Here is a 25406-nt window from a genome sequence, read left to right as displayed (position 1 = left end):
ACAGCTGATTCAGTACCTGTTACAGCTAACATTAGCAAAGCTCAAAAACTGGAACAGTGGTAAGGGTCCATTCCAACAACAACAATGCAATTGCATTTACATGTTGTATGTGCTTAATATATTCAGAAATAGAAACTAACACACATATTGTTTGATGAGCAGTTAGCTTATGCCTAGCCACGACATAAGCTAACTCCTGCCTAGTCATGCATCAACAAGCATGACTACAGCTCCGCAGTTTGCGTTGAAAGACCAGTTGATGATTTTTTTGTTTTTGTGGAGGGCAGTACAGAGAGAGTCCTCCAAAGTATTACACAGCAGACAAGACTGGACAGGAGGAGAGAAGCAGGAAAAATAGGGGAGAGAGAGGGAAAGAAACGTGCGACTGCCTCCGTTGAGATCCAGGTAGAAAGAGATCATAGGCATTGGTATTACATAATTTCCTGTGTCACTTCTTGTGTGTATTTTCGTGATAAAAGGAAGTTTGGAGAGCAGACATACTCATTAACTATTCCTCCTGGTGAAAGATCCTGTAATGTGTGACCCCCTATAGCCTGTCAGTCATGTAAAGTGAAAACCACAACGACTTCAAGACTCCTGATTAGAAAACACACTCAGTCTAAAGTGTGGTTGTATTTTACATTTAAAGATTGTTGATGGAAAATTATTTCAGTGTGTGTTTCAATACTTTAAACTTAAACGTTAAACTATCATTACTAGGTGGTTCGAGTGTCTCTTCACAAACATCTCCAATGAATGCCGTGTGTTGCACTGATGTTAAAATAAAGCACTTGGAAACATGAAGAAAAAAACATGCGTAATAATTACATTCCCCAATCCTTGATTTGCCCAGGAACAGCCGTTAGAGCTCCAGCCACATCCAGCCTTGATACACTGCCGACACCTGAAGAGAAAACAAAAGTTATCAGCTATTGTTATTGTTCACACTCAAATTATGAATGTGTAGAACTGTATATGATTCCTGATGATGAATTCCACTGAACGAGATCTGAGCTTGAGCTAACAGCAAGCATTTTTATTTGTACCGTTCCACCCTGATACGCAATAAATAAACCTTGGTAAAAGATAAAGTATGGGGCTTTTCAGGTACAATGGCTTTTCTCTCAAATACTGTGAACAGATGTGAAAAGACAAGGTTAAATTATGAATACTTCCTATGGAACTATAAGACAGTGGACTTACAGGACTGAGGATGGCGGTCCCCTTATGTCAGAGCAGTTGGAAAGCTTCAGATCTTCCGACAATGTTGTTTCCCCGAGTCTAATTTTAACTGTGACACCCAGGCCTGTTAAGTGGAAATAATACAGTGAATGAGTCTTTAGGATTTTCAGCAACACGTTTTTATGTGATGCAACAATATATAATATGGGTTAACAAAGATTTGTCAAGTGGCGACAAAGCGATTGATAATTAGGTATTTTATTCATCTAATTCTTATGTTTATCAAAGGTCACTGACCTTCAGCAGGAAGTGTGCTACTTGAAAGGGTGCAGCTGCATCGTGGGAACTGTGGACGGCTTTCGGTGCTACAAGGCTTAGTGGCAGTGGATGAGAATTGACAGGCAAAGTTATCCAGCGCCTTCTGGCCGCCAGTCAGGTGTGTCTGGATGTTAAGTGTGATCTGAGAAAGGATATGAGTGTTCAAAAAAAGAAACAAGTGACAGTTGTAACTGATTATAGCTGAAGGCTTGTATGTAATCTTTACCTGTCCAGTGTCTTCCTTCACAACACTGTAGGAAACCATTTTCTGTTGGGAATCATCAGGAATGGAAATCCAGTCTGAATCTGGGCACTCGTCTTCAAATATGCACCTAGGAAGAGAAATATATATGTTACCCAAGTTTGTGATTGTTCGTAGGTGTCAGCAGCAGATGTTGTTTCTCCTACCTTCTTTTAGAGCTGCACCAGACGCAGTATGGGTCCTGTGCAGACCAGCAGTCCTGCACACTGGTGTATGTGCTGCACTTTGACACAGGAACACGCATCATCTAGAGCACAAACATAGCAACACTTTAAAATACAGCATACGAATGACACTGTGGTACAAAAAAAAAAAGAGGTTTCAAAATCTTGCAGCATTTACAGGTGCAATCCATCTACCTGGTTTTTAAATGGCATGTACACATGTTTAAGATCGACTTGATCCAGATGCATTTTGGGAAACAGCTGGCGGTCGTCACTGGCCCTGTAGAGCACCCTGGGACAGGTGGTCTCATAGTTCTTGTCCACAGCAAGCTGATGACAAGAAAATCAATATAAAAAAATGAAAATAAAAATCAATATTTTTAGTGTGGAAGTTGATTAACAGTCAAAATATTAAATGATAATGGAAAAAAATGTGTTGTTTTTTTTTTATCCGTAGAAGACTGTGGCATTTATGATAAAAGGGCAGCTATCCAGCTATAGACTAGTATGACTTATTTGACTTCTGAAGTTTGGATTGATTGACCAGGTACTCTGGATTTTTATATGTGCTGTAAAATTAAGAATGCTTTCAAAACTAGAAATATGAATTGTTTATTAAAATCTAGATCAAATTAATATTTGGTGTGACCACCCCTTGCCTTCAAACCAGCATCAATTCTTCTAGCCATTATCTGCTGCGGCAATCAGTGGCTGTTGTGATTTAGTAGTTGCATTTAAGTCTGTGGTTCAGGCCTCTCTGAGAGGTCAAGCCACTTGCTAATGACTACAACCATTAAGGTAGAGAAAAGCCTTTCTGTCCTAATAGGGACACTGTTTTTTTCCGCTCTCTACCACTAAGAGCACACACCAGTCCAGAATAAGTGTTTCTGTTGAGTTTCTGCCATTATGTCCACACTCTAACTGTGTTGCTCCACTTTACCAATACACAGGATGTGAGGCAACTTGGTGCTGCAGCAGAAATGTCATGGTGATGCCTACACTGGGCATGCAGATTTTCACAGCACTAAATCCAGATCAAAATGAAACAATACAGCCTCTGAATAAATCCATTTCAACCAAAATCAGTGATTGGATGTGCCAGAATTTCCTCAAATTAAATGAGGATAAAACTGAAAAGGAACAATTGAATGTCAGTGTTTATCTTCAAGTCCTGGGGAGATATTTATACCATCTGTACTGTGTGGTCTTAAGTGCATTAAGTGTGTCTCCAACTTGACTTTCGCTAGATAAATGGCACATAATCCGAGTGCAAGGTAAAGCACAAGGGTCAAAGGGGTTGTCTTTAGTCTCTTGAATAAATAAATATATAAATAAATAAATAAATAGGTGTATTTTGGGTGCAGCGTGAATTAAACCAATCAGAGTGTCATCTCCTATTCTCTTTAAATACCAGATTTGGCTAATTACAGAAGCAAGCCACATTTTCGGTTTATTTGCACTGCAGATCTGAAATAAACTACAACAACACTTGAGGTTGGCCTTTATGTCTGAAATGTGGAATATAAATAAACCTGCCTTGCCTTACAGCAGACCTGGGCTGCGTCTCATCTCGCTTAATTTTCGCCTCCTCCATCCTCTATCCTCGCTTGAACCGGAAGTTCTTTCACGGGCGCCATCTTTAAGACCGTCCCAAAGCTCTTATTTGTGATCGGAGGATAGAGGATAGAGGAGGCATATCGGAGGAGGCACAAGCGAGGATACACGAGAGAATCCTATGCAGAAGTCTTTTAGCGGTGGCCCCGCCCCCTGACTTATTGAATAGACGCAGCAGCTGATCGGACTGATGTTATACATCGCAACATCGCTGTAGTTTCATAACGGAGTGAAGACAGATCACAGATTAAACTAAAGTGTGTCACCACAAGTTTTATATTTTATTTATATGATTCACCATGTAGTTAAAATCTGTTTTATTGTGGCTCTGAACAACAAAAACACCACAAACATATGTCTACATTTATAATAAATTAAGAGAAAGATTGCTCTAGAAGTTTTTTTTTCCTTTTTGTGATCTGTTTTTTCCACCATACAGATTTATTATGGATATTATTATCAATCAATCAATCAAACTTTATTTATATAGCGCTTTTCATACATATAAATGCAACTCAAAGTGCTTTAGTACACCACAAACATATTTCTACATTTATAATAAATTAAGAGAAAGATCGCTCTAGAAGTTTTTTTTCCTTTTTCCTTTTTTTCCCTTTCGTGATCTGTTTTTTCCACCGTACAGATTTATTATGGATATAATATATATATATATATATTAAAGTTAAAAAAAACAAAAAACAGTAGAGAGTATGAGAGTCTGTCCGTCAGCAAGAAACACTTTTACATTGTTTGTCATTTTCATCAGTCCCACGCGAGGCTGATCATTACTGAGTGACATAATTTACATTTTACCTTCATCATCTAACCTAATAAAATATTGGCCGGTGTTCAGCGGACACAATCATGTTCTGGGATATTAAATAATTAATGTATCACCAGGATCGTCTACTACGACGGCGTATTAGGGCCATATATGAAAAAAAAAAAAAAAAAAAAATAGGAACCCAGGGGAGAGGGACCCAGCCACCATGGCATGATTAAAAACAGATAACATGAGGTGATGTTACGAAATCACCACATTTCATTCCTTTCTACCTGCGGGATGTCTCTTCTTCTCCATCACTCGCTCTGTTTAAGGTGTTTTATCAGAGTGATCCGACTGACGCTCCCCTCCTCCTCGCGTTCACACGGAGCGCTCTCTTTCAGACCTCCTCTGCTTCTTGTTGACAGTTACAGTGTGTAACGTTCGTCTAAACTTATTTCACAGCAGCAGGTTTATTGTTCGCAGCCTTCATTCCTCACGGACATTCTCATGTGATGCGTCTTTACGCGTGCCATGAAGCGTGTGCCTTTTGAAGTGTGTGTGTGTGTGTGTGTGTTTGTCTGTGTGTGTATGTGTGTGGCACCGGACGGACCCAGTGAGGCATGGACCAGTATTATCCCCCTCCCCTGGGTCGGTTTTCCGGCTCCATGGCACGCGTAAAGACGCACCACATGAGAATGCCCGTGAGGAATGAAGGCTGCGAACAATAAACCTGCTGCTGTGAAAAAAGTTTAGACGAACGTTACACACTGTAACTGTCAAGCAAGGAGCAGAGGAGGTCTGAAAGAGATCGCTCCATGTGAACGCGAGGAGGAGGGGAGCGTCAGTCGGATCACTCTGATAAAACACCCAAAACAGAGCGAGTGGTGGAGAAGGAGAGACATCCCGCAGGTAGAAAGGAATGAAATGTGGTGATGTAGTACCATCACCTCATGTTATGTGTTTTTAATCATGCCATGGTGGCTGGGTCCCTCTCCCCTGGGTCCATATATATTTATTTTTACATACATGGCCCTAATACACCGTCGTAGTAGACGATCCTGGTGATAAATTAATTATCTAATATCCCAGAACATGATTGTGTCCGCTGAACACCGGCCAATATTTTATTAGGTTAGATGATGAAGGTAAAATGTAAATTATGTCACTCAGTAATGATCATCCTCACGTGGGTCTGATGAAAATGACAAACAATGTAAAAGTGTTTCTTGCTGACGGACAGACTCTCATACTCTCTACTGTTTTTTTTTACTTTAATAATATCCATAGTAAATCTGTATGGTGGGGAAAAAACCAGATCACAAAAAGGAAAAAAAAACTTCTCGAGCGATCTTTCTCTTAATTTATTATAAATGTAGAAATATGTTTATGGTGTTTTTGTTGTTCACAGTCACAATAACAGATTCTAACTAGAAAATTTCCTCTGGGGGAAATTTTGAAAGGGCCACGGGGGCTACTGCCGGTGTGTGTACACTATGATGAGATTCTTCAGAGATTTCAAACAATTAATACTAGTAATGTTATGATACTATTCCTCTTCAAGTATTTATTTATACAGCAACCTATGCCCTTTAACCTCAAAATGTGTGTGTGTGAAACATTTGTATCTGGAGGAGTGTGCGTGCTTACGTGCGCATATGTGTGTGTGTGTGTGTGTGTGTGTGTGTGCGTGCGTGTATCTTTAACTGTTATTACATTAAATGACCAGTGTGTGTGTGCGTGCGCGTATCTTTAACTGTTATTACATTAAATGACCAGTGTGTGTGTGTGCGTGCGTGTATCTTTAACTGATATTACATTAAATGACCAGTGTGTGTGTGCGTGCGTGTATCTTTAACTGTTATTACATTAAATGACCAGTGTGTGTGTGCGTGCGTGCATCTTTAACTGTTATTACATTAAATGACCAGTGTGTGTGTGTGTGCGTGAGTGTATCTGTAACTGTAATCACATCAAAACATCAAAGCGTGGGGTCGACCAATCAGAGCAGAGCAATCAACGGAATTAACAGCTGTGGAATCTTCTGGCAGAGTGAAAGCAGCCAGAGGTGGGCAGAGTGAAATTTCTGGCCTCGAACAGAAAGCATTTTTGGCAAAACCATAATACCTATCATTGATCCGACTTCACTTTGAGCGTCCTGAGTTCTTCCTGAACCTCTACATATGTTTTTTTTTAAGAAAAATGAAAAAGTAGCTTTGTTAGAGCGATCTAAAAAAACAGTTAAATCTCACTTTTTCCGAAATCTTCCTGCGTTTTTAATATGGGACCCAATGAGGCTGTTGGTGGTTTTGGTGGCGCATCTTTGCGTCGCACGCCCAAATTATAACTCTGACAGCTTTACCAGAGGATTGTGAGTGAGAAGACAAATTTTCCTACATTTCTATGTATAAATTATTTCTGTAGAGTGGAATTTGCGGCCTGGAGTGCAGTTTTCAAATTTATTTTTTGACAGTTTTACCTCTCCCTCTACACTCTGAGCGATGACATCACACACTCTGACACGAACATTCCGTGCAATACACACCCATTATAATCTCAGAATTTCTCCAAAAATGATCATGGTCATTGAACAGGGATTGATAAAAAACTATATGACCTATCGAAACGCAAAGTAATACACCAATACACAAGACTTGTGTCTACTGTTTAAAGTTTAAATGGAGTCTCTAGGTGAAAATCTCTGAAAATCTTCAATTAATGTTCTTTTTTGCTCATTTTCTTTCGGCCGTCCCATTCATTTCAATGCAAAATTTTGGGCAGTTTTTCGCGACTTACGTCGCGAAAAATTCATATTCCGTAGAGAAAAGTAATAGCACACCGATCCCGATCAAACCGCACGTTTTGATATATAATTTGTCAGTAGCAATTTGTCAGTAGCGGGATGAAATTGTGTCCGGAAGAGGAATAAGAAGAAATCCACAGTATAACAGTAGTGCTCGGGGCAAAGCCCCAAGCACTACTGTTATACTGTGGTCCCTACAGCTGGTCCCTACAGCTATTGCTGTATGGGACCAGTGCTCGGTGCGATTGCCCCAAGGCCCTAACTACATGGTGAATCATATGAATAAAATATAAAACTTGTGGTGACACACTTTAGTTTAATCTGTGATCTGTCTTCACTCCGGTATGAAACTACAGCGATGTTGCGATGTATAACATCAGTCCGATCAGCTGCTGCGTCTATTCAATAAGTCAGGGGGCGGGGCCACCGCTAAAAGACTTCCGCATAGGATTCTCTCGTGTATCCTCGATTGTGCCTCCTCCGATATGCCTTCTCTATCCTCTATCCTCTATCCTCCGATCACAAATAAGAGCTTTGGGACGGTCTTAAAGATGGCGCCCGCGAAAGAACTTCCGGTTCAAGCGAGGATAGAGGATAGAGGAGGCGAAAATTAAGGGAAATGAGAAGAAGCCCTGGGCATTGGGCGGCCCGCGAGCCACATCCGGCCCGTTGGCTGTCCTGGTCCGGCCCGCATGAGGTTACCCAGAAATTAGGAATCAATACAACCGCATTGCTTTTATTTTGAAGGCAATTTACGTATATCTGAGTTACCCGAGTTACCTCAGTACCTTGTCAAAAACACATATTGCTTTTTGCATAAAGTTAATAAATTACTGGTTTACTGCAGAACATACATGCTCTATATTGTTTTTGTGGTTTGAATGTATGTTTAGTAGCATTAATTTATTTATTTTAAATCGTAGCTCCGTGAAAATAAAAATAAGACATTCCTTGGACACCTTGTGAATCCTCCGTAAGAGCAATAACAAACATTAGCATTAGCAACTGAGCAAACAAGCACTTTTACTATAGTTAAGACAACAAATATAGCCACTAATATATGTGACAGAAGAAAGTAAACTTTACCAAACCTTGTGCCCTGTCAGCCAGCCATTATAGAAGCCTTTTTGATACTTTATATCAACTTTATATTAATTACGACGCACTCGTTATTATTTACCGTTCGTTTTTCATTTAACTGTTCCACCTGTTATTTCCTCTCACTACCTTTCAAAATGAAAGCACCCGTTTCACACTGGACGGCACCTTTTCAAAATAAAAGCATCACAACATTGTAAAACACCTATAAAATATACAAACAAGCTATATAATACAAAAACACCAATAGGAACCTTGCTAAAGGTCAACCTTGCTAAAGGTAATTTACTCCACTAACAGTCTTATCATAACATGCATTCTTATCAGTAGCAGCCCAAAACCAGATCATTTACTGTATTTTCTAAAGCGATTAAATTAATATTGAGCAGAATTTAGTTCAGAGTTTTGGTCCGGCCCGGCAACCTTTGTGGTATTGGTCATGTGGCCCCTTGGGGAAATTAATTGCCCACCCCTGCCTTACAGTGTCTGAATCTTCAGTCTCAACATGTTTGTGCTTCTCAGGTTCTGCCATTCACTTTCCCCCTTAAGGTTAAAGGCTAATACATACTCTGAAAGAACAGAGAAAGAGAACACATTTCTCCGTTCTTGCGGAGTATGTATTAGCCTTTAGTGAGTTTCTCTCCTCTGCACAGCTGGACCTAATTTCCAGTGTCAGCCTATATGGAGGGCAACTTTTAGTCAGCCAATTCTTCCATTCTGCTGTGGAACTGCATCCTTGTTTGCCTGATTAAGTCTGTTGCCAGTTATGTCTTTAAGTTGAATATTGCTTCAGTGCTTACCCTCCTGCCTCTAGCTCTGTTTGCATGTTCTGACTTGTTCACCCGCTGACAATTGTTGACTGACTAAAATAAACTTACTTTAAATCTTCCTACTCTCACATTTGCACCCTGCTTCTGGTGGACTGTAACAGGAAACTAGAAAATTTCTAAAAAACATTTCAGTGTGCTTGACTCAGGCAGGCTTTGGTAGCCAATCAACCAGGGCCAGGTGGAGGCCACCAATCAGAGCAGAGCATTCAACTGCAGCTGCTCCTGTGACATTTGCCGCCACTGAGAGGAAAACCAGCTGAAAGTGTCTTCTATCGGACAGAAAGCATTTTGGGCCAAACTGTAGTTCCTATCATATAATTGACTTCACTTTACGCATCCTGAGTTCTTCCTGAACGTCTACATATGTGTTTTGTGAAGAAAAATGAAGAAATTGTTTTTTAGAGCGATCAGAAGAAACTGGTACCTCTGCTTTCTTCCAGAAATTTTCCCACCTTTTTAACATGGCGGTCTATGAGCCTGTGGGTGGTGTTGGTGAATCATCTGTTGTCCTACGCCCAAACTATAACTTTAGCTATAGCTATATACTATAGCTTTAGCAGGCGAATGTGAGTGATGAATTTTCCTACGTTTCTATGGATAAATTATTTCTGTAGAGTGGCATCTGAGGCCTTGAGGACAGTTTCCAAATTTATTTTTTGACACATTTTTCTCTCCCTCTGCACTCTAGCGATGATGCCATCCACTCTAGCCTCTCCATAAGGTTGGGGGGATTTTTTGGCGCGTTTTTGCCGGATAATTTTAAGACCTCTTGCCAAATCCCTTTAAAAAGTCATAGCAGGACTTCCGGTATGGCGGCGGACTAGATGGATGCACACTTCCCTCCTCCGTAAATCTATGCCAAGATAACCAGCATAAAACAAACTTTTGATATTAAACTCTAACAGTATCCGCGCTTAAGACCTTCCTATGTCGTCTGCACCAGGCAAATCGGGTAAGGGACGTGGTAAACCCTCACAACCCAAAATTGTTTTCGGACAAACTAAACAAAGTGGAGAAGCTAAAGCTAATGCTAGCGCAATGTCCGACGAGTCAGTTAGCGCCGAAGAAGAAGGATCAAGCCACGCTCCGGTTCTCGAGGCTATCAAAGACTTGAAAACCGACTTCTCCAACAGATTGGACGGAGTATTGGCTGCAATTGAGGGAATGAGAAACGAGGTCGGCGAATGCAAGGAGCGTATTGTAAACGCCGAGACGCGCATTTCGGACACCGAGGACACGGTTGACAGCCTGCAAGCTAAAGTCCAGAGTCGCGAAAGGAAAAACAGGGATATGGAGGATAAAGTAATGGACTTGGAATCAAGGGCCAGGAGGGTTAACCTGAGACTGGTGAATCTACCGGAGAAGGCAGAGGGAGCCGATGCTTGCTCCTTTCTGGAAACCTGGATCCCGCAGACGCTAGACATCCCTCTGCTGAAGTCAAAGCCGTTCCTGGAAAGGGCTCACCGAATCGGTCACCCGAGAAATGACCCAAACGCCCCCCCAAGAACACTTATCATGAAGTTCCTGAGCGACAGAGATAAGGCAATGGTGGTGAAAGCGACCAAAATCAAAAAGCAAATACTCTACGGGGACAAACCGGTACGATTTTACCCGGACATGGCGGCCGGGATACACAAGAAACAGAAGGAATTCGACTTTGTGAGACAGCAGCTCCGCAGCATGGGGATAAGACACGGCATGCTTCTCCCCGCCAGGCTCCTGGTGACTTACAAGGATAAAACAATGACTTTTGATAAACCGGAGGAGGCAGAGACTTTCGTTAGGCGGATACGAGAGGAGCCAAGACGGGATGAATAACGGTATGGATAGAGTTGGCAAAATAATTAAGCGTCTCGCTTGGCAGCTAATATCTGGGGTTACTGTGAACTGAATATTGAACTATACCCATACTGAGCTCCTGTACAATCCTCCGTTAGATTTATTTGGGGGTTAAAGACGCTGGTGATCACTAGTTCAGTGAGTGGGAGAGACTCCACCATGTAACTGTAACTCTGAACTATATATGAACACAAAGGTGTTATCTGGTAACTGTGAATCTGCAGACATGGAACTTCACTATATAGTTGAGAAGATTTGTAACATCAACGGATTAATATGCTATGACCCCCCGCCCCCCCCCCCCCCCCTTTTTTTATTTTCCTTTTATTTTTTTATTTTATTTTATCTTGGGGGATTTATTTAAATTTTGTTTATCAGGAGGACACTTTGAGTTATAGATACATTTTAATAGAGGAAAAAGTACAGGAGATTCCTAATATTTAATTTACCTGTATGAATATATTTGGTATACCAGCATATTCTTGGCAGAACAACTATTATTATTATTCTTTATTTTATTTTATTAAAAAAAAAAAAAAAAAGCTAACAATGGAGGGAGTGTTTAAGTATAGGATAAGATAAGATCAACAACGTTGGACCATTCCTCAATAAGTGTGGACTGGTCACTTGCACTACCGGAGTGTGTAGTAGGGAGAAGGGGAAACTGGCTTTTAGGCCAGGGGGTGTGTGTTCAGAGGTTGATGCAGTTAGAAGCATCTGTGTTATTTGTAATGTTTCGGTTGTTTAAAGGTACATTTCTATATACTAGCATGAGAAGTCTATCTGTAAAGAGCAGCTATGACCAATGTTTTAGAAATTAAGATGACATCGTGGAACTGTAGAGGGTTGCAAAAACTTAAAAAGGTTGGAAGGTTAAAAGATCTGCAGTCCAAAATCATTTTTCTCCAAGAAACACACCTTACTGGAAAAGAGGACTTAAAGATTAAGAGGAGGTGGCGAGGCGAGGTACTTTCGGCACCATTTACCTCCCAAGCGAGAGGAGTTATGACTCTAATACACAAATCCATCCCCTTTAATGTTCAAAAGGTAATTGCAGATAAGATGGGAAGATATTTGATTGTTCAGGGTACCCTCTATACGGAACTTCTAAATTTAGTTAATATTTACGCTCCAAATAAGGATGAACCATGTTTTTTTAATAACTTATTCTGCACGCTGTCATCACTTAGTGGTCACTATATTTTAGCTGGAGACTACAACTGTACTCTCAACCCTAGTATAGATAGATCATCACACTTGGACAAATCACACAGCCAGAGTAGGGAAACCATTCTTCAGTTTGCTAAGGAATTAAATCTTAAGGATATATGGAGAGACAGGAACCCTGGGGTATCAACATATTCATGTTTTTCAACCACTCACAAATCATATTCACGAATAGACTACTTTTTAATCTCAGCAAGTCTATCTTATAAAGTGAAGCATTGTGATTACGGCAGCGTTCTTATCTCAGACCATGCCCCAGCCAGTCTGGTCTATATGGATCCAAGGCTGGTACGAGATCCCCCCAAATGGAAATTTCAACAAAAATTGCTAAAGGACAAAGAACTACTGGCGTATATTGACAAACAAATTACTGATTACTTTGAGCTCAATACTTCTGAAACATCCCCGTGTATTAGATGGGAAACATTCAAAGCCTTCATCAGAGGTCAAATAATCGGATTCACAAGCTCAAAGTCTAAGAAGGCCAAACAAAAGCTGAAACTACTGGAATCAAAAATTAAAGCCACTGAGGATTTATACTTTAAGAGTCCCTGTCCCAAGTTACACCAAAGTTTGCTGCTATTAAGAGCTCAATACAATGAAATCTCAGCTTCAAAGGCTACAGCTAACTTATTGAAACTTAAACAATCCGTTTTTGATCAAGGGGAGAAATCAGGTAAAATTTTGGCTTGGCGTATAAAACAATTCCAATTGGAAAGATCAATCACTGCCTTAAAAAATGATAGAGGGGAAACGATTTCTGACCCTGCTGCAATAAATGACTCTTTTAAGGTCTACTATGAAAGGTTATACAGTTCTGAATTAAACCCAGGCGAACCAGACCCAAACTTTTTCTCCCTGCTTAACAATATAAATATTCCCAAAATAGAAGAAGAGGAATCCTTGAGACTGGGGGCTAACTTGACCCTGGAAGAAATCTCAGAGGCAATAATGAGTATGAAATCTGGAAAGGCTGCAGGGCCAGATGGTCTGCCTATCGATATTTATAAAAAGTTTGCATCCAAATTAAAGGCACCCCTTTTGGAAATGTTTTCTGAATCTGTTCAAAAGGGGATACTCCCACCCACTCTAAGAGGGGCCCTAATCACACTTCTTCCCAAACCCGGAAAAGCGAACGATAAGTGCGAAAACTTATTTCGCATTTAACTTACTTATACTACAAATTAGCCTTTTAAATTCAGATTTAAAGATACTTTGTAAAATTCTAGCAAAGAGACTGGAGCGCCTTTTGCCAGATATCATCAAGGAAGATCAAAACGGGTTTATGGTTGGGCGTCATGGATTCCATAATGTTAGGCAAGTTTTAAATATTTTACATGAACAAAGGGGGTCATCTGATACAGCTTTCCTGGCATTAGATGCCGAGAAGGCTTTCGATAGGGTAGAATGGCCCTATTTGTTTGAGCTTCTTGGTCGCTTTGGTTTGGGAGAGGGATTCTGTAACTGGGTCAAGCTCCTATATAATAATCCATATGCAGAAATAATTACCAATAATGTTATCTCAAAACCAATAGAGATTGGAAGAGGATGTAGACAAGGTTGCCCCCTATCCCCCCTTTTATTTATAATTGCAATTGAACCACTCGCTATTGCTATAAGGGACCACGCTATGATCACGGGTATAGAAATTGGAGGGCTCGACCATCGAATAGCTCTTTATGCTGACGATGTGATCCTCTCTCTTAAAAATCTGGAAAATTCTATTCCGGCTATTTTAGACCTAATTGAAAAATTTGGCTATATTTCTGGTTATAAAGTTAATAAATCAAAATCCTCCATAATGCTTTTGAATTCAGAAGAAATGGTGAATCCACCTAATTACACTTGCCATTTTAGAAATGTGAACCATTTTACTTATCTAGGAATTCAGATTGTTCCAAAACTGGAAGATGTGGTGAACTGTAATTATACTCCAATTATGACTGACATATCCAAATCAGTGGAGAGATGGTCGAGTCTCCAAATCTCACTGATTGGTAGAATAAATATACTTAAAATGAACGTTCTCTCCAAGGTTCTGTATTTGTTTCAGAATTTCCCCTTGCCACCTCCATCAGACTTTTTCTGTAAAATAAAAAAACTGTTTAACCAATTTTTGTGGAATAACAAGCGTCCCAGGCTCCGCTTATCCCTTCTATATTTGCCCTTTGATGCAGGAGGGCTGCAATGCCCTAATATGCTTTTGTATTATTGGGCAACCCAATTAAGAACTATAATGTTCTATTATGCTGCAGAAAAGCCCCCCATATGGAGAAGTATTGAGTCACTCTCCCTCAGGCTTCCACTTCCCACGTATATCTACTCTGATAAATATAATAAACTCAAAAAGATCACGCTTAATCCTATAGTTAAAAACATGATTTGTATCTTACATGTCACCCGAAGACATTTGAAAGAAAAATCTCCCCTCTCCATTTTTAGCCCAATTTGGGGCAACAATTATTTTGCTCCAGGTAGAGCAGACGGTGGTTTTAAAATATGGGCAGATTTGGGGTTGGGACTGGTGAAAGATACTTTTGGGGGGGATGGAAGACTTTTAAGTTTTGAACAACTAATCTCTAAATTTAATATCCCTCGAAAACATTTTTTCAAATACTTGCAGCTTAGGAGTTTTATCAGGTCTTATCAAAGTGAGTTTACACAAATTCCCCCGGTGTCCACATTAGAGAAAATCCTAACTAAAAACCCTTATGGTAGAGGTATGATATCTGAATTGTATGAACTGCTGATGACATCTTCTCCTGATTCCTCTGCTGCTAAGCTTAATGCATGGAGATCTGACCTGCAGGAGGAATTGACAATGGAACAATGGAGTAAAGCGTGTAAGTTAGCCCAAACACAGACGGGTAACACACGTCTAAAAATGCTGCAATTTAATTGGCTAATGAGAGTGTACATTACACCAGAAAAACTTAACAAATTTAATATGCAGATTCCTGACCTCTGTAATAGATGTAGAGAAGATAAGGGCACATTGTTCCACTGTTTATGGTCATGTCCAAAAATAAAGGAATTTTGGGAAGAGGTTAGAGTAATAATGCAGGAGATTTTATCAATTAGACTAGTGAGGGAACCCAAATTTTTCCTACTGGGCTTATATCCTGTAGGACATAACATAAATGGCTCTGAAAAAATGTTCATAAATATGGGAATACTACAAGCAAAGAGAGTGATAGCTCTAAAGTGGAAAAATATTGGCAAACCAAGTATTACGCATTGGTTCAAAGAAATGTCTTTATGTTTACCATTAGAAAAAATTACATATACTCTAAAAGATAAACAAGAAATATTTCAGAAAATATGGGGGTGCTACATCCAGTATATTAAGAACAAAGATTTATCTGATGTACTGTGTGAAACAGGGACAGCATAATTTTTCCCTGTACAGGACCACAATCATATGCTGCATCCTGAAGATTGCTTTATATCATCTGTAAGAACTCTCATGGACTCAAGTGCTCTTATAGAATGTACCCAATGTTTGTATAGCGTTTGAATATGTTTGTCTATGTATTTTGTATATCTATGTAAAAACTCTAATAAATATATTGTTGAAAAAAAAAAAATATACTTTTTAAAATTGGTCTTTTGTAATATTCAAATTTTTGGAGAATTTTCTGAATTTAAGGTCTTCATTAAATCTAAGCCATAATCATTATTTAGAAGAAATTAAATAAATGAAGACATGAAATGTTTAAAAAAAAAAAGTCATAGCACACTTGTCATGGCCGAGCCGGTCGATTTGATACCTTTTTAGTGTATATGCAACCAAAACTCCGGGAGGAGTGGTCGACCAAAAAAAACATGGAAGAACAGAAGAATAATAGGAAGAAGTATGGTGGATAGTAAATAGTGTACTCTAACAAACACAATCAATTAATCTTGGCTATTTAAAGGAAAGGGCTGAGTGTGGGTATGTAATTTGAGTCAATAATTGCCTTTCTGCCAACAAATTTGGTTACAGTCACTAGACCTCTCCCTGTACATACTCATAATATCCTGATTATAAATGTTCTTTGACACCACATGATATATCACATCAGATCTGATTTCATGAAAGGCAACAAAGTATGATGATAATCACTATGGTAAGCTCTTATTTTGTAATTTTCTTGTTTTGTTTCCTGTGAAAGGATAACACTTTGGCATAATGAGAAAAAAGTAAATTATAATAGAACAACTTAATATAAACAAATAATGTAAACGGATATTGAACACAGCCAGTTAAATGCTTTCAACCAATAGGATCCAGTTAAAGATAGGTCGACACCTCACACAGCATCATGTGATCATCTTTAATAACAAAGATGAGTGGTCTGTGCTTTCTACATCTTTTTTTTCGATAAACTCAGCTGTCCTCCCTTAGTCCCTCGTTTACCAATAAAAAAGCCATTCTTCTCTCTTAGGCCGCAGCTGCATAGTGGTGAGAAATACACTTAAGGGCTTTATGACCACTTGTGAGAGTAAACCCAGCATGAAAGAGCCTATTGTGTCTAGCAGAGTGTTACTATTGAGTGTTCCCAGACTTTATGTCCAATTCTTTAATCATGTGAGTAAGCATATTTAAGGAGTTAGTGCACAATATCAATTGTTGTATCAAGGAGGTGGATAGAAGATAGAGGATAGTGTGATGGAGAAGTGACAAATAATAAAAAACAAGTGGGTGATAGGAAAAGGCAATATAACAATATTATTTTAATGTCCCACTAAGAACACTAAAAAGTCAATCTGCCAACACCTTCTGCACTTGAACACGTAAAAAAAAATCACATGAAGGCTTCCATCTAAAGTTGACCATTTTCAAGCATTTCTATAGAGCATCGTTCTTCCTATCATTACATACTTACTATTGTAAGTATAATGGGTTTCTGTGACTTTAAGTTAATTTATAGCTTCTAGTCAATAAATGGAACAAAATGGAAACGCTTTAATGCAAGCCATTACTTGTTGTTGAAGTTGTGATTCTAAGTAAAATATGTTTCTATGTCTATATTTCTATGTTTTGATACACACCTTAATGAGCTGCCCATCTCCTGTCCCAATGAAGAAAACCATCCAGGCTTTGTGTCTCACTGCCAGCACAGATGTCATGTAGCTCTGTCTGAAGAGGACTGTCTTTGGCTTCAGAGTCTTTGGCTGAGAGACACAAAAAAGAATCCCATATGATTTTTGTATTTTTGTTGAAAGCACATAATAATGAAGTGATCAGTCATTTGTAAATTCATAACTACCACACATCAACATCTGATCACTGAAAACATTCAAAGTACAGCATAATGACCCACCACAAGTTTGGTCTTGACAGGGCAGATACTGCAGAAGTCAGGATCTCCATCAGTGGCTCCAGTGAGATCTGGGCTGATGTCAAACAGTAGCAGCTCAGTGTTGGTTGGTCCTCCATCCACACTGAACACTCCACTCCAGAGCACCGGTGGTCCTCCTGGGATCACAGAGGAGGAGATGAGTCTGCTGCCTCCACCACCATCAGAGATACTGAGGGTCGCACCCCGCAGCGATGCGAGGGTCTGAGTTTTACTGTCTCTGCCCTGGAGCCAGATGAGACGGACTTTGTTGCTCTTGTCGCTGGAGGGCACGTTGGACAAAAGATAAATGATTGAATTGAGCTGAAATCCATCCACAAACTCCACACTGCCTGTACTTGTGATTTTAGGTTTTGGGGAATAGCCAACAGCGGAAAATATTCCTCCTGACTGTTTGTTATTGGTACTATGAATGCTAACCGCATCTGGGTCAGGACAGCTGGTCTTAGTGGACATGTCTTTACGTCGCTCTGTGGCAGCCAGGATGTAAGTCTCGGTATTTGTGACCCGCTCCACATTGACCAGGAGGCCGACGGACGAGCTGTTGTGCCAAGGGGGTCCCACCGGGACGTGCTCCATATACTTCACATCTGAAATGTTGTTGAGGTCTAGCACCTCGCAGTAACCACACTCGATCACACCGCAGCTGATCACAGTTTTATTCTCAACAAACGGCAATAATATGTTGACGCGGAAAGTTGCGTTCTCCTTGTCCTTCTCAGAAACCCGGGAAAAATGCGCAGTGTTTGTCTGAAAACTACCAGTCAAGATCCCTCTCTGGGTGTGACTGTGGACCAGCGTCAGGTCGTGGCTCAGCTGGTACAGCGTCTCCTCTGTGGCGACGTAAACCGTGTTGTTGGCCACCGTGAAGAGGCGGATGTCTCCATCAAAAGTGAAGGCTCCATTCTCCTCCAGGCACCGAGCCGGTGCTCCCCAGAGGACAAGAAGCAGAGCAGGCAGCAGCATCTTGTTCACGCTCACACACTGACGGTCTGCATGGCACTCTGCTCCTCTCCACAGTGTCACTAGTCGTGCGTAAAAGCGCAGTGCGCCTCGACTGAAAAGAGAAGTGACAGAAGTGGGAGGGAGCGCGTCCAGCGAAACAGAAAACTAAGACACCGTAATTGTTTATGAGATGTGATGATTTTTGCAACATTATGTTTTCACTCAGCTGCATTTTTCCACCTTTAACCACGTTTTCAAACCAAGTATACAGTTTTAATCTAACAAGATAACTTCTGCAGCAGTGCATGAAAGCGTTTGATACATTTTAACACTTTAAATCATAATACCCACTTCACGAAGAATCAAAGCAGACTCTCAGGAAGTTAACACCGTGTTCTGATTTACCCGCTTTATAGTCAATCTGCAAAAAGATCGTTCCCTGCCAACATGACAGGGTCACTGAGTGATCTGCATTACACATGTAGTGCTTATCAAACATCTACAAGTCATTTAACAGCCTCCGTTTCAGCAGAGGGAGACAACAGACTACATATTGAGTGTCGGTTTCAGCCTTATCAGGTAACCAGCACTTCAAACTGCAATATACAACTTACAGTACAGCAAAGAGAAAAGCCTGTCTAATGAGTGACGTGTGGATGACATCTAGTGTCAGCATTGGGGAGTTCCTTTCTCTGTTTGTTAAATGTCACTGACCAAACAGCACTTTTCAAGTTTTACTCCATGACAGTGACTTACTTTGCTTTCCCACAATGTAAGAAATACATCATGAGAAAAAATAAAACACACCAACAATAGCCTTTACTTAAGTTTTTGATTTTTGTTTTCTGAATCAATGATCTTAATAGTCAGACGGCTTAGCATCATAATGGGGACACGCACCACTATATGCATGTCTACATGCTCTCCATCAACATAAGGAGGGAAGGAGGGTAAAATCAACATTTTTGATGGGAGCCACTTCATCAATATGGTGGATCCAAGATGGATGCCATATAAAATCTATGAGAACCAATATATCTTCCAAGCCACTTAGAAGGTCAATCTTGGTGTCAAAATATACATTTCCTGGGTCAAGGAATCATTTAAGGGTATTAAGAATATCGCTAGATAATTATGTTGTTTGTTGTTTTTTTGACTCAATACATTCAGTGTAATAAAGTGTTTTCATATTTAGCAGGGTTACAGTGAAAAGTAGGCAACACGTTACGTACGTCATATCTAATGACATAGGGAAGATTATATTATGACAATACAAGTGATATGGAGTCTGTCAATGAAGCACGGAGAGAGTTGTTGTGCCAGAGGAACAAAACGATGGAACACATTCCACCGACTCAGGATTTCCTGTTGCAGCACTTGAAGCCAGTTGCCTACCAGTCTGAGATCTTCTGAACTGGCCCAGCAGCCGACCACCAGTCCAGAAGGATGGAGGTGGACATTGGATGGAGACAGCCAGGTCTGGCTTCCTGTGTGAAGCGTTCTACCGATCGGTCCAAAGCCTGCAGAGAACTGGTGAGGTGTGGCTGTAAGTGGCTGTGGTGGAAGGTGCTCATGCAGGAAGGCACACTGGAATTGCAAAGATCTTTGTAGTTGTAAATGTAACAAATAATACAAGTGAAGCTAATGTTATCCATTTTTATGTATATGACCTACATAAATATATGTCTGACCGCTTAGGAACTGAGTTGGAATTTATGTAAATATATGGCCAAAATGAACATATATATTTGATCAAATAACTATCGACTGATATTCTCAATAGCTTTAAATGATTCCTTGACCCAGAAAATGTATATTTTGACACCAAGATTGACCTTCTAAGTGGCTTGGAAGATTTATTGGTTCTCATAGATTTTATATGGCAACCATCTTGGATCCACCATGTTGATGAAGTGGCTCCCATCAAAAATCGAAACTTATGTTGATGGAGAGCATGCAGAAAAAATGTATTGCTATTGTCCAGCTCTCATTATTTTTGCTAAGCCACCTGAGTATTTGTCAGGCTAACTAAACTCTCGGGGGGAAAACTAATAAATAATAACACCTACAAACTAAAAGCGCTCCAAAAGGGAGGAACAAAACCTGATAGGAAAAATAAAAGATTCTACTGAAACACTACGAAAAAACTGGATCAGGACTAAAGGAGGAAAAATAATAAAGAATTCAAAATCACTCCAAAAGGAGGAAAAACAAAACAGCTGACTCAAAAACTATGAAACGAAGAACTGTGTTTAACTAATAAATTACAAAAAAATTCACTCTTGCGAGGAATCAAAAAGGGCAAAAAACAAGACAAGCTGTGGCTTTGGTGAGAATGAGATAAGTGGCTGGTATGGTGACGGGGTCAAACACACTGGACCAAGACAAGGGAAAACACAGACTATTGGAACACATGGAGGGAAGGGAGCACCAGGTGAACACAGACTATTGGAACACATGGAGGGAAGGGAGCACCAGGTGAACACAATCTGTGATTAGGGGAGACAATCAGACAGAAGACACACTGGGAAGGGCAAGTGACCTGAAATGAGAGGAGAGTTACTATTTCAAAATGAAACAGGAAATAACAAGACCAGAATACAAAATAAAACACCACCTCACCACGGTGTGACACTATTAAGATCACTGATTGAGAAAAAAATCAAGCATAATTTCCAGTGAAACCACTAAACTCACCTGTAGCTTTAAAGTTGTGACCACCACTGATTTTACGGATCACTGTCATTTTTTTTATTTGATCTCATATGATGTATTTCTTACATTGTGGGAAAGCAAAGTAAGTCACTGTCATGTGTCAAACTTGAAAAGTGCTGTTTGGTCAGAGACATTCAACAAACAGAGAAAGAAACTCCCCAAAGCTGACACTAGATGTCATCCACACGTCACTCATTAGACAGGCTTTCCTCTTTGCTGTACTATAAGTTGTATATTGCAGTTTGAAGTGCTGGTTACCCGATAAGGCTGAATCGACACTCAATATGTAGTCTGTTGTCTCCCTCTGCTGAAATGGAGGCAGTTAAATGACTTGTAGATGTTTGATAAGCACTACATGTGTATTGCAGATCACTCAGTGACCCTGTCATGTTGGTAGGGAACGATCTTTTTGCAGATTGACTGTAAAGCGGGTAAATCAGAACACGGTGTTAACTTCCTGAGAGTCTGTTTTTATTCTTCGTGAAGTGGGTATTATGATTTAAAGTGTTAAAATGTATCAAACGCTTTCATGCACTGCTGCAGAAGTTCTCTTGTTAGATTAAAACTGTATACTTGGTTTGAAAACGTGGTTAAAGTTGGACAAATGCAGCTGAGTGAAAACATAATGTTGCAAAAATCATCACATCTTATAAATAATTACGGTGTCTTAGTTTTCTGTTTCGCTGGGCGCGCTCCCTGCCACTTCTGTCACTTCTCTTTTCAGTCGAGGCGCACTGCGCTTTTACGCACGACTAGTGACACTGTGGAGAGGAGCAGAGTGCCATGCAGACCGTCAGTGTGTGAGCGTGAACAAGATGCTGCTGCTGCCTGCTCTGCTTCTTGCTTCTTGAATGGAGCCTTCACTTTTGATGGAGACATCCACCTCTTCACGGTGGCCAACAACACGGTTTACGTCGCCACAGAGGAGACGCTGTACCAGCTGAGCCACGACCTGACGCTGGTCCACAGTCACACCCAGAGAGGGATCTTGACTGGTAGTTATCAGACGGATACTGGACGTTTTTTCCGGGTTTCTGAGAAGGACAAGGAGAACGCAACTTTCCGCGTCAACATATTATTGCCGTTTGTTGAGAATAAAACTGTGATCAGCTGCGGTGTGATCGAGTGCGGTTACTGCGAGGTGCTAGACCTCAACAACATTTCAAATGTGCAGTATACGGAGCACGTCCTGGTGGGATCCCCTTGGCACAACAGCTCGTCCGTCGGCCTCCTGGTCAATGTGGAGCGGGTCACAAATACCGAGACTTACATCCTGGCTGCCACAGAGCAACGCACAAGACATGTCCACTAAGACCAGTTGTACTGACCCAGATGAGGTTAGCATTCATAGTACCAATAACAAACAGCCAGGAGAATTATTTAACGCTAATGACTATTCCTCAAGACCTAAAATCACAAGTACAGGCAGTGTGGAGTTTGTGGATGGATTTCAGCTCAATTCAATCATTTATCTTTTGTCCAACGTGCCCTCCAGCGACAAGAGCAACAAAGTCCGTCTCATCTGGCTCCAGGGCAGAGACAGTAAAACTCAGACCCTCGCATCGCTGCGGGGTGCGACCCTCAGTATCTCTGATGGTGGTGGAGGCAGCAGACTCATCTCCTCCTCTGTGATCCCAGGAGGACCACCGGTGCTCTGGAGTGGAGTGTTCAGTGTGGATGGAAGACCAACCAACACTGAGCTGCTACTGTTTGACATCAACCCAGATCTCACTGGAGACACTGATGGAGATCCTGACTTCTGCGGTATCTGCCCTGGCAAGACCAAACTTGTGGTGGGTCATTATGCTGTACTTTGAATATTTTCAGTGATCAGATGTTGATGTGTGGTCATTAGGAAATTTACATAAGACTTATCAATTCATTATTATGTGGTTTCAACAAAAATACAAAAATCATATGGGATTATTTCAAGCACTCAAAACTGATTTCTTATTTCTTATTCAGGAATCCATAAATACCTTTTTGATTGTAATCTAATAATTCATGTTTTTGTGTCTCTCAGCCAAAGACTCTGGAGCAGAAGACAGTCCTCTTCAGACAGAGCTACATGACCTCTGTGCTGGCAGTGAGATACAAAGCCTGGATGGTTTTCTTCATTGGGACAGGAGATGGGCAGCTCATTAAGGTGTGTATCAAAAGTTAATATGTTCCACTCCTCATTAGGGGGAAAATATAAATGACACGTTTTGTTCTCATTGTAACAATACTGATTCCTTGTGGAGCTGAAATGTAAATAAAAACAGACTGCACAAAAATTCAGAATATATGTATATTTACATAAACAAAGTTTATTAGTTTGAACATTAAATCTATTGTCAATTGAAATGATCACATTCTTTTTAATTTTACATTTTGGACGGTGTCCAACCTTTTTAGAGTCAGAGTTGTAAATAGTAAACAAAGTAGGCGAATTAAGTTACAAATAACTTTTCTTATGGTATTATACAGATAATTAAAGTCAGACATGTTTAGATGCCTCTGTGAGAATTTTATTTGGGAACCATCATTTATTTTTCAGTCTGAAATCAGCTTCTTGGAGCCTGCAAAAATAATATCCAACTCATAGCACTCATCTAAGTTGAAAATGACAGGCTTTTTTATTTCCTTCCATTGCCTAAACAGAAACAGTTTACTTCAGTATGTGATGTTTTGATCAAGTATTAAATATTATATCAATATCAGTCTGATCAGCAATTAGCAACAGACGTGACAGCCTATAATCCAAATGCATGTAGGCCTTATAATGTAGGTAATCCTTTCAATATCACAATTTGATCCACTCAGTCTGATAACATTTCGAATGTAAGGAAGAGCCTAATTTTTTCTGCATCTCCATTCAAGTTAACAGAGAGCTCTTGGGCACAAACTCTATGGGCTCTGAATGCAGGAGAGCCACAGAAGATCCGGGTAGTTTTATGCACAAAAGTCAAACCTTTTTGGCTTCGTGTACATAGTGAACATGGCCCACCTCCATCACTGTATCCAGTTCTCTTTATTCATCCATTGTCACTCATCATTTAGGTAATTTTGTAAAAAAGCCGAAAAAAAAAAAGCTGTCAGAGTTATAGTTTGGGCGTAGGACGTACAGATGCGACACCAACACGCACCAACAGCCTCATTGGCTCCCATGTTAAAAACGCAGGAAGATTTCTGTAGAAAAGCATATTTAACCGTTTTTCAGATCGCTCTTACAAAGCTATTTCTTCATTTTTCTTCACAAAAAACATATGTAGCTGTTCAGGAAGAACTCAGGACGCTCAAAGTGTAGTCGGATCAATGATAGGTATTATGGTTTTGCCAAAAATGCTTTTTGTCGAGGCCAGAAATTCCAGTCTGTCCACCTCTGGCTGTTGTCACTGTTTCAGAACATTCTACAGCTGCAGTTAATTCTGTTGATTGCTCTGCTCTGATTGCCTTTGATCCTTTGATGTCATTACAGTTACAGATACAAGCACACACACACACACACACACACACACACACACACACACACACACACACATGCGTGCGTAAGCGCGCACACTCCTCCAGATACACATGCTTCACAAACACACACACACACACACACACAGGTAACTTTATGTGATTTTAGTTACACACACAATCAAGCGAGTAAGCACGCACACTCCTCCAGATACACATGCTTCACACACACACACACACACAAACACACACACACACACACACACACACACACACACACACACACACAGGTAACTTTATGTGATTTTAGTCACACACACAAATGCGCGTGTAAGCGTGCACACTCCTCCAGATACACATGTTTCACAGACACACACACATACACACACACACACACACATTTTGAGGTTAAAGGGCATAGGTTGCTGTATAAATAAATACTTGAAAAGGAATGCTTGTTGTAGGTGTGCTCCTTGTATATAATATAGTGTCATAACATTACTAGTATTAATTGTTTGAAATCTCTGAAGAATCTCACCATAGTGTACACACACCGGCAGTAGCCTCCGTGGCCTTTTCAGAATTTCCCCAGAGGAAATTTTCTAGTTGGCATTCTTATGTTCCCAACACAAACATACAGACTTTAATGAATCCTTTTATCTTTATCTTTGATAAAAGACACAACTGGGTAAACTAGCGATATTTGGATGACTTTTGTGGCATGTAGTCAGTCAGAGAAAATATTTACATCACCTACTGTGCTGTGAGAAATTGTTAAAAAAAAAATAAAAAAAATAAAATAATAATAATAACTAGAAAATTTCCTCTGGGGAAATTTTGAAAGGGCCACGGGGGTTACT

At 40.2% G+C, this 25406-nt stretch overlaps 1 protein-coding gene across 1 annotated transcript in view; it reads right to left on the bottom strand.

The window, feature by feature from the left end:
• Positions 1–18569, bottom strand: part of plxnc1 (plexin C1) — a 56676-nt gene extending 38107 nt beyond the window's left edge. Inside the window, exons 1-8 of the mRNA XM_059325475.1 lie at positions 17407–18569; positions 17135–17257; positions 2122–2256; positions 1909–2009; positions 1727–1832; positions 1480–1642; positions 1204–1306; positions 829–904 (exon numbers count right to left, since the gene is read on the bottom strand). Of these exons, the coding sequence (XP_059181458.1) occupies positions 829–904; positions 1204–1306; positions 1480–1642; positions 1727–1832; positions 1909–2009; positions 2122–2256; positions 17135–17257; positions 17407–18408 (1809 nt within the window). The 5' untranslated portion in view covers positions 18409–18569. The remainder of the gene's footprint in view (positions 1–828; positions 905–1203; positions 1307–1479; positions 1643–1726; positions 1833–1908; positions 2010–2121; positions 2257–17134; positions 17258–17406) is intronic.
• Positions 18570–25406: the final 6837 nt, after the last annotated feature.

The sequence above is a fragment of the Centropristis striata genome, chromosome 22 (genome assembly GCF_030273125.1).
Source record: "Centropristis striata isolate RG_2023a ecotype Rhode Island chromosome 22, C.striata_1.0, whole genome shotgun sequence".
NCBI lineage: Eukaryota > Metazoa > Chordata > Actinopteri > Perciformes > Serranidae > Centropristis > Centropristis striata.
This window is presented reverse-complemented; position numbering and strand designations above follow the sequence as displayed.